Raw genomic sequence first — 9166 nt, 5'->3', positions numbered from 1 at the left:
CGCCGCGGGGCCTCGCCTGCCGCTTCCAAGAACCGTGCCCTGGTGTTTCTGACCAACCCACCCGGTTCCTTTTCCCGTTCCAAGGAAGACACCGTTTTTCACCATGAATTTTGACGGTCTCGACCCCTCCCTTGCCGACTATGCCCCCCCCCTGCACCCGGCGCTGGACCCCGTCCTGGACCCCCACCTCAACCCCAACCTGCTGCAGAACGTGGAGCTGGATGCCGAGGGGGTGTCCCTGGAGGGGATGACGGTGCCGGAGCCCGTGCACCTGCTGGAGGGGATGTACAGTGAGCTCCACACCGCCGTGTCCGAGGTGGGGGTGCCCGTCTCCGTATCCCACTTCGACCTCCACGAGGAGATGCTGTGGGTCGGGAACCATGGGGTAGGTGCCCACTCTGGCAGGGACCCCCCAGGGTGAGGATGAGGTTTTGATTCTTTCCTCTGTCCTGAGGGGAAAGGTCTAAGGATCCCTAGCACCCCCAGCCCCTCGGGACAGAGGAGGAAGGAGCCTGCAGAGAGCCTGTCTGCCATGGGGCAGCTGGTGACCCTTCCAGTGTCTGAAGGGGCTCCAGGAAAGCTGGGGAGGGACTTTAGACCGAGGGCTTGTAGTGAGAGGACAAAGGGGAATGGATTAAAACTGAAAGAGGGGAGATTGAGGTTGGACATGAGGAGGAAATTCTTCCCTGAGAGGGTGGAAAGACCCTGTTACAGGGAAGCTGTGGCTGCCCCATCCCTGCAAGTGTTGAAGGGCAGGTTGGATGGGGCTTGGAGCAGCCTGGGCTGGTGGGAGGTGTCCCTGCCCATGCAGGGGTGGGACTGGATCATCTTTAAGGTCCTTTCCAACCCAAACCATTCCACGACTCGATGATTCCTACCCCCTGGCTGGCAAGGGCAAAATGGCATTTTCCCATGTGACATCCAAGTGGAGACAGGGGTGTGTGGTGACAGGTGTGTCCCTGGCTGGTTCCAGGGCCACGCCACCTCCTTCTTTGGCCCGACGCTGGAGCGATATTCCTCCTTCCAAGTGAACAGCAGCGACGACATCCGCCAGATCCAGAGCCTGGAGAACGGGGTCCTGTTCCTCACCAAAACCAACCTGAAGTACATGTCCCGAGGTGGCCTCATCATTTTTGACTACCTGTGAGTGCAGATGGGTTGTGCCAGCCCTAGGAGCTGCTCTGGGGCTGGGGATGGTGGTGATCCTGGCCCCTCCATCAGCAGCATCAAGGCTGGATTTGGGAAGGGGTAAGGGTAGATCTGCCTCTTGAGCCAGGCAGGAGCTTCAGGGTTGTCCTCTCTCCTCAGCATGGACGAGGCTGAAGACATGCACAGCCTCCTGCTGACTGACAGCAGCACGCTGCTGGTGGGTGGGCTGCAGAATCACGTCATCGAGATAGACCTCAACACCGTCCAGGAGACACAGAAGGTGCGGCTGGGCCGGGGGCTGCTCCCTGCTGTGGGGTGGGGGCGTTTGTTCTGAGGCTCATCAAGTTCCTCCCTCTTTCCCAGTACACTGTGGAGGTTCCTGGCATCACCATCATGAGGCAATCCAACCGCTTCTTCTTCTGCGGGCACAGCTCTGGGAAGGTAGCACAGCCCGTCCCCCCGGGGCGCTGCATCCCCCTGGAGCTGCTGTCCCGCTTTTCCCGGGACCCCCAGCCCGGTGCCCAGCGCCCCCCTCTGTCCCCCCAGGTGTCCCTGCGGGACCTGCGCACGTTCGTGGTGGAGCACGAGTTCGATGCCTACTCGGGCAGCTTGTCTGACTTCGACGTCCACGGGAACCTGCTGGTGACCTGTGGCTTCTCCAGCCGCATGACCGGGCTGGCCTGCGACCGCTTCCTGAAGGTGTACGACCTGCGCATGATGCGCGCCACCTCCCCCCTGCAGGTGCACGTCGACCCCTTCTTCCTGCGCTTCATCCCCACCTACACCTCCCGCCTGGCCATCATCTCACAGACAGGTGGGCTGAGCTGCATCCCCCGCCCGGCTGGGGTGAGGGTCCCGGCATCCCTTGGGCTGGGGGGTCACATCCCAGTGGGACCAATCCCAGCCCTGTGCTGGCCCCACCCTGGCCTGCTCCCAGTGCCACGTTGTGCTCCCCTGGGGCAGGTCAGTGCCAGTTCTGTGAGCCCACCGGCCTGGCCAACCCCGCCGACATCTTCCATGTCAACACGGTCGGGCCCCTCATCATGACCTTTGACGTCTCGGCCAGCAAGCAGGCCCTGGCCTTCGGGGACTCTGAGGGCTGCGTCCACCTCTGGGCTGACTCCCCCGAGGTCACCTTCAATGCCTACTCCCGGGAGACCGACTTCGCCCTGCCCTGCATGGTGGACACGCTGCCCCACCTGGACTGGAACCAGGACCTGGTCCCGCTCTCGCTCATCCCGGTGCCGCTCACCAGTGACTCCCTGCTCTCCGACTGGCCAGCTGCCAACTCTGCCCCGGCACCCCGGTAATTTGCCAGTCTCTCCCAGTGGAAACCAGCACAGGAAAGCCAGCCGTGGCAGGGATACCCTCCTTCCCTGGGTCTTGATAGCAGGAGGTTGGCTCTGCTGTTTCTGCTGGTGGCTGGTGCTGCCTTTCCTCATTGTGTGTCCTGCAAAGTGAGAGACAAGTTCCCGGTGGTGGAGTTTAACTGCTGGGGGTGACTGGGCAGGGCAGGGGCACAGCTCCGTCTCCCTGCTGGGGAGATCCCAGCGGAATCCTGCCTGTGTGGAACCTTGTTTTCCCTCTGCCCAAGCCCTGTCCCATATGTGCCTGCACTCAGCCCTGCTCTGGTGTAGTCCGGGTGGTTTTTTGGGATGGAAAACAAACCAGGGGGAAGGACTGACGAGGGGGAGGAACCCTCACAACCCTCTGGTGGGTTCCTGGGCCCAGGGGGTTGCAGGATGCTGCTGGGGGGAGCAGCCCCTGAGCTGAGCCCTGTTTTGCAGCCGAGCCCCTCCGGTGGATCCCGAGATCCTGCGCACCATGAAGAAAGTGGGATTCATTGGATACGCCCCAAACCCACGGACCAAGCTCCGCAACCAGGTACCTGCTGGGGGAGTATGGGGCAAGGGGGGGCAACTGCAGCTGGGGAGGGATGGGGTGGGCTGGGAGCTTCCTGGGACGGGGCTGAGAGGTGAAATTCCCTGACTTGGGATGCTGCGGGATGCAGGTGTAGAGTTTGGAGGTGTCGGGCTTTCTGGAGCAGTGTCCTGTCGCTCTGTGGTGGGAAGGGTGGGAGCTCTGGTGGGAGGTTCATGGCATGTCTCTCATCCCTGGGAAAGCACGGCCGGGTCTCGCCCTTGCCCGTGGTGCTGCCGTGGTTTCCCACAGCGATAAATCCCTGGGCAGAGGGAAGGTGTGGAGGCCTCATGCCAGTTCAGGGAGGGCCCCACCCCTCTCTGGTTCATTCCATTGCTCCTTGGGGGAGGCAGGAAAGCCCGGGAGTTCATGGTGCTCCAGGCTTAGCTGCTCTCCTTCCTCTTTCTGCAGATTCCCTATCGATTAAAGGAGACAGATAATGAGTTTGACAGCTTCAGCCAGGTCCCCGAGTCCCCCATCGGGCGGGAGGAGGAGCCACACCTCTACATGGTGGCCAAGAAGTACAGGAAGGTAGTGGACACCTGGGACAGGGTGTGGGGCTGGCTGGGGGTTCCCAGGCTGGGAAGAAGGACCGCAGGGATCCCCAGTGTCCCACGGTGCTGGGGGCTGCTCTTGGCCACGTTCTCTCTCTGTTCAGGTCACCATCAAGTACTCCAAGCTGGGGCTGGAAGATTTTGACTTCAAGCACTACAACAAGACGTTGTTTGCGGGCCTGGAGCCCCACATCCCCAATGCCTACTGCAACTGCATGATCCAGGTGGGAATACTGAGCCCTGCCCAGGCCCCGCGGCACTGGGACCCCCCCTGACTCCTCCATCTCTGCCAGGTGCTGTATTTCCTGGAGCCGGTGCGCTGCCTGGTACAGAACCACCTGTGCCAGAAGGAATTCTGCCTGGGCTGTGAGCTGGGCTTGCTGTTCCACATGCTGGACCTGTCCCGAGGAGACCCCTGCCAGGTCTGCAGAGAGGCTGGGGTGCCCCGGGGGGGTCAGAGCCATCGCAGAGGAGCTGGAGCCAGGGCGGTGCCGGCTCCTCGGGTGATGGCATCAGCTGGGAAACTCCTGTCACTTGACCTCGGTGACACGCTGCTCTTGCCCCATCCCCAGGGAAGCAACTTTCTGCGGGCTTTCCGCACCATCCCCGAGGCTACGGCACTGGGGCTGATCCTGGCTGACTCGGACGAAGCCACTGGGAAGGTGAACCTGGGCCGGCTGATCCAGAGCTGGAACCGATTCATCCTCACTCAGCTGCACCAGGAGACCCAGGAGCAGGAGGCGCCGCAGGCGTATCGGGGGGCGGGCAGTGGGTGAGGTCACCGGGCCGTGGGGGTGGCCAGGGGGTGTGGGGGTGGGCAGGGGGCGTGGGGCAGGACAGGGAGCAGGGTGGCTGCCAGAGGCCCCCTCCGTCCCTCGGGAAGGAGCTTTCTTGCTCCCACGTCTGCCCTGGGGGTCTCCCTGGGCTGTGTGGGGACTCAAGGAGCTGCAGGCAGCCCCTCGAGCCCTGTGCTGTCCCTCTGACCCCCTCAGCCGAGCCCCTTGCCCAAGGGCTGGGGCTGAGCAGGGTCACCAGCCCTAGAATCCTGATGTCCAGTTACCCAGGAGCTGCTGCAATCTGGGTGCTGGCCCTGAATGGTGTTTGTGCAGCCTGAGTTGTGTGGGACCCTGAAGCTCAGCCTGTCCTGCTCCGCAGGGAATGCCGGGATCCTGCTCACCCCCTGCTCCTCTTCCACAGGTTTGGGTCCTCGGGGGACTCAGTTATTGGGCAGCTCTTCAGTTGTGAGATGGAAAACTGCAGCATGTGCCGCTGCGGCAAGGAGACCGTCCGCGTGTCCTCCACGCTGCTCTTCACCCTCTCCTACCCCGAGAGCTCTGGTGAGGCCCAGGGCAGGACCCGACACCTTCAGCAATGGCACATTTCCCTGCTGGGAGGGGGGTGTTATCCCTAGGGATGAGCTGTGACTTCTCCAGGTGACAGACACCTGCAGTGAGGAGCGTCTGGCCCGGCTGTGGCAGACCCAGCAGCTGAGGTCTTGTGGTGGGTTTCCAACCAGCTGAGCTTTTGGTGACAGAAAGGCAGATTTGGGGGTTGACCTTCTCGCTGGTGGTTGTGAGGGAAAACCCCAGAGGTTTGGCTGAGCTAAACTGGTAAAGATGCGTGTGTCGGAAGGTGACGTTATTCTCCTTTCTCCTTTCAGAAAAGCCAGCCAAAGATTATGAGTTTGCCCAAATTTTAAAGCGAAGCATCTGCTTGGAGCAGAACACACAAGCCTGGTGTGAGAACTGTGAGAAGTACCAGCCCACGGTGAGCGGGGCTGGGGAGGGAGTTGGGGGGCCCTGGGGGTGGGCGGTGGGGAAGCTCCCGAGTGGATGCTGGAGATTCGGTTCCTGGCCTGGATGGTGAGCCATCCTGGCCTAGGGTTTTTCCTGGGCTGGGATGTGTCTGGCAGGTCACACGGATCCCCCCGGGCTGGGACAGGCAGTGGGGAGGGAGCTCAATGGGGGAGGGAAGAGACACCTGCCAGATCCCGTTGGGAGTCTCTCCAGGGCTCCCGTGCTGCCTGGATTCCATCTCCTACTCTCTCTGCAGGTCCAGACACGGAACATCCGCTGCCTGCCGGACGTCCTGGTCATCAACTGCGAGGTGAACAGCTCCAAGGAGGCAGATTTCTGGAAGACACAGGCTGAGGTGGGGCAAACACCAGCCCATCCTCCCTGGCACATCACCCCTCACTCTCCCAGACCCCTGGGGCTGCCCTCTGTTCCCGTGTCCCCCAGGGCAGGAGCCCAGCAGGGTGGGCACGTTTCCCTCGCTGTCCCTTCTCTGTCGCTGCCTCTTCCCCACTCCTGGCCTGGCTGTCAATCACGTGTCCCCAAGCCCAGCCTGTGGCTCTGCTGACCCTTGACTGTGTCCCGTTTCTAGTTTGCCTTTCAGAGAGCCATGATGAAGAGGGGAGCCTTTGAGATTACAAAGGGCAAAGAAATCTCCCTTGGAGAGTGGTAGGTGATACTCCTGGGGTGGTGACTGGGCAGAGACATCTCTGGGTTGTTCTCTGGGCCTTGGAGAGCTCAGCACCATTTCTCATGATGATAATTTGATAATTTACCTGTCTGTAGTTCCTCACTTATGCCTCAGGCAGTGACCCTGTGCTCAGAGACCCTTGTGACCCACCCTGGGACCCACTTTTGAGCCCCCAGCCCTCATTCCCCTTCCCTATCCAGAGACAGGACCATGTATTGGCCCTTTCTAGCCAATACCTTTCCCAGGGCTCTGCTCTAGGCAGCTCTGGCTTCCCTGTCTGCCCTGCAGGATGCTTAGGAATGGGCTGGTGGTGGGATGGTGGGGATCCTGTCCTAGAGAAGTTGGCCTGAACATCTGACCCCCCCCAACTTGGCCTTCCATGCAGGAAGGAGCTGGGGAACCCTGACACGGGACATTCGTATCCTTCTGTGGAGGAACTGAAGAACATTTGGATCCCCCACGCTATCAAGATGAGGCTGACCAAGAGCAAGGAGCTGGATGTCTGCAACTGGAGTGAGAACGATGAGGTAAAGGCTGCTGAGGTCCCTCTGGGGCCGCAGGAGCAGAACTGCTGCAGAACCGCGTGTGTTGGCGAGATAAGGAGACACCTCGGGTGAGCATGGAAACCTCTGGGCTGGTGGTGAAACGGAACATCTGATCTGTGGGGTTTGGGTTGGAGCCTGGTGGGCAGCTGGGGCTCCGACGCTTCCCGAGGGCTGGTTCCTCTTGCAGCTGAGCCCGAGCGACGACCCCGACTCGGTCTATGTCTACGATCTCATGGCCACTGTTGTCCACATCCTGGATTCCCGCACGGGGGGCAGCCTGGTGGGGCACATCAAGGTGGGGGAGACCTACCACCAACGGAAGGAGGTGAGCAGCCTTACATCCTGCCAAGAGCAGCCCTGCTCCCCAGAGTCCTGTCGGGCCTAGGCATCCTCACCCACAGCTTCCTCAGGGGTCGGGTCGTTAACAACCCCCTTCCTGGGGCTTTAATGAAGTGTTGATCACTTGGCTGGATGTGCTGGGCAGCCCACGTGCTGCTCAGGCACCTCACGGGGAGGGAAGGGCTGGAGAAGGGCTCTTCCCACATTTGGTCAGGCTGGTTCCTCCTTGGTCTCGGGCGTGTTGCCAGCAGGTCCTTGTACTTCCAGGTAAGGGCTGGGACATCACCTCCCTTCCTGAGGGAAGGGAGCTGCTCTGGGCAGTCCTGGTGTTACAGAGATGCCCAAGCAGAAATTCCCAGAGTGTGTCAAGGCTCCATTCTTGTCCCTTATCTTTTGCATCTCTGTGGAGTTTTGGCTGGGAGTTGGGCAGAGGCCATGCCTGTCCAGCCCCAGTGCTTGGTAGTGACTACCAGGGCAGCAGGGACTTCCCCACCGTGTCCCAGGAAGGGCGGGAGTTCCCACATGGCACTGTCACACCCCTCGTTCCCTGTAATGGGGCGAGGAGTCATGGCTGTGCCTGGGGGGGCCCCTTGGCAGCGCCTCTGCCTCTCCCCAGGGCGTCACACACCAGCAGTGGTACCTCTTCAACGACTTCCTCATCGAGCCCGTGGACAAGGTGAGCGTGGAGACCCTGTGCTGAGGCCAGACCATGGCTTGGGGACCCCGGGGAGGGGGGGTCCCTCGGGCACAGCCTCCCTGTCCCCCTGCCCTGCAGTGCGAGGCCGTGCAGTTCGACATGAGCTGGAAGGTCCCAGCCATCCTGTACTACGCCCGGAGGAACCTCAACGCCAAGTACAACCTCGTCAGTGAGTGCCCAGGGGTCTGCAGGGGGGGTGGCTGGTGGCTCTGGCCCCCGGCTGAGCCCCCTCCCCATCCTGCAGTCAAGAACCCCATCGAGCCCAGCGTGCTGCTGGCCGAGGCCTCCCTGGCCCGCAAGCAGCGCAAGTGCCACGCGACTTTCATCCCCCTGATGCTGAGCGAGATGCCCCAGGCAGGAGACCTGGTGGGGCTGGATGCTGAGTTTGTCACCTTGAATGAGGTCAGACCCCGGGATGGGGGGGCACAGGGGCGGGGTGGCCCCTCCAGGTGCCCTGAGCTCCCCCCTGGCCGTGGCAGGAGGAGGCCGAGCTGCGCAGCGACGGCACCAAATCCACCATCAAGCCCAGCCAGATGTCGGTGGCCCGGATCACCTGCGTGCGCGGGCAGGGCCCCAATGAGGGCGTCCCCTTCATCGACGACTACATCTCCACCCAGGAGCAGGTACAGGGGAGGACACAGACCCACTGCCACCGTGGGGCACCCGCCACCATCACAGCCCCTCCCAGGGTGCTGGCAGGGGAGCTGGGTGGGAGCAGCCCCCTGAGCTGCCCCTCGTGCTGCCCCCAGCCCCTCACGGGCCCCGTCCCCACAGGTGGTGGATTACCTGACCCAGTACTCGGGGATCAAGCCAGGAGACCTGGACGCCAAGATCTCCTCCAAGCACCTCACCACGCTCAAGTCCACCTACTTGAAGCTGCGTTTCCTCATCGATGTGGGGGTCAAGTTCGTGGGCCACGGGCTGCAGAAGGACTTCAGAGTCATCAACCTGATGGTGACAGCAACCAGTGGGGGGACTCGTGGGGGGCAGGGAGGCAGTGTTGGGACTCCGCCCCCCCCACATCAGCCCCCATGTCCCCAGCAGGACCCTCCCTGCTTTGCAGGTGCCCAAGGACCAGGTCATTGACACAGTCTACCTCTTCCACATCCCCAGGAAGAGGATGATCTCCCTGCGCTTCCTCGCCTGGTACTTCCTGGGTCAGTCCAGAGCCGGGAGGGGTGGGAGCAGGGGGGAAACCCCCCCGGGGCCCCTGCCACTCCTCCCTGACCAGGGCTCTCCCTGCAGACCTGAAGATCCAAGGGGAGACCCACGACAGCATCGAGGACGCGCGGACGGCGCTGCAGCTGTACCGCAAGTACCTGGAGCTGAGCCCCCCGGGCGCCGAGCCCGAGGAGTTCCGGAAGGTGCTGAAGGGGCTTTACGAGAAGGGCCGCAAGATGGACTGGAAGGTGCCCGAGCCCAACAGCCAGAGCAGCCCCAAGCGTAAGACCCCCCCGCAGCCCCGGCGCGCCCGCAGC

General features: G+C 62.2%; 1 protein-coding gene across 1 annotated transcript in view; it reads left to right on the top strand.

Annotated features, from left to right (window-relative positions):
• Nucleotides 1–103: 103 nt before the first annotated feature.
• PAN2 (PAN2 poly(A) specific ribonuclease subunit) overlaps nucleotides 104–9166 on the top strand; it is a gene marked incomplete at its 3' end in the record, with an annotated part of 11201 nt that continues 2138 nt past the window's right edge. Inside the window, exons 1-24 of the mRNA XM_010007816.1 lie at nucleotides 104–385; nucleotides 974–1143; nucleotides 1309–1429; nucleotides 1513–1590; nucleotides 1696–1963; nucleotides 2113–2455; nucleotides 2937–3033; nucleotides 3481–3600; nucleotides 3728–3847; nucleotides 3917–4045; nucleotides 4196–4395; nucleotides 4821–4960; nucleotides 5284–5390; nucleotides 5676–5774; nucleotides 6009–6085; nucleotides 6493–6634; nucleotides 6840–6977; nucleotides 7608–7667; nucleotides 7767–7857; nucleotides 7933–8090; nucleotides 8168–8311; nucleotides 8463–8642; nucleotides 8752–8845; nucleotides 8934–9157. Coding sequence (XP_010006118.1) covers nucleotides 104–385; nucleotides 974–1143; nucleotides 1309–1429; nucleotides 1513–1590; nucleotides 1696–1963; nucleotides 2113–2455; nucleotides 2937–3033; nucleotides 3481–3600; nucleotides 3728–3847; nucleotides 3917–4045; nucleotides 4196–4395; nucleotides 4821–4960; nucleotides 5284–5390; nucleotides 5676–5774; nucleotides 6009–6085; nucleotides 6493–6634; nucleotides 6840–6977; nucleotides 7608–7667; nucleotides 7767–7857; nucleotides 7933–8090; nucleotides 8168–8311; nucleotides 8463–8642; nucleotides 8752–8845; nucleotides 8934–9157 — 3582 coding nt within the window. The remainder of the gene's footprint in view (nucleotides 386–973; nucleotides 1144–1308; nucleotides 1430–1512; nucleotides 1591–1695; nucleotides 1964–2112; nucleotides 2456–2936; nucleotides 3034–3480; nucleotides 3601–3727; nucleotides 3848–3916; nucleotides 4046–4195; nucleotides 4396–4820; nucleotides 4961–5283; nucleotides 5391–5675; nucleotides 5775–6008; nucleotides 6086–6492; nucleotides 6635–6839; nucleotides 6978–7607; nucleotides 7668–7766; nucleotides 7858–7932; nucleotides 8091–8167; nucleotides 8312–8462; nucleotides 8643–8751; nucleotides 8846–8933; nucleotides 9158–9166) is intronic.

This window comes from Chaetura pelagica, unplaced genomic scaffold (assembly GCF_000747805.2).
Source record: "Chaetura pelagica isolate M959 unplaced genomic scaffold, ChaPel_1.0 scaffold1970, whole genome shotgun sequence".
Lineage (NCBI taxonomy): Eukaryota > Metazoa > Chordata > Aves > Apodiformes > Apodidae > Chaetura > Chaetura pelagica.
The sequence above is the reverse complement of the archived record's forward strand: the minus strand, read 5'-3'. Positions and strand labels throughout refer to the sequence as shown.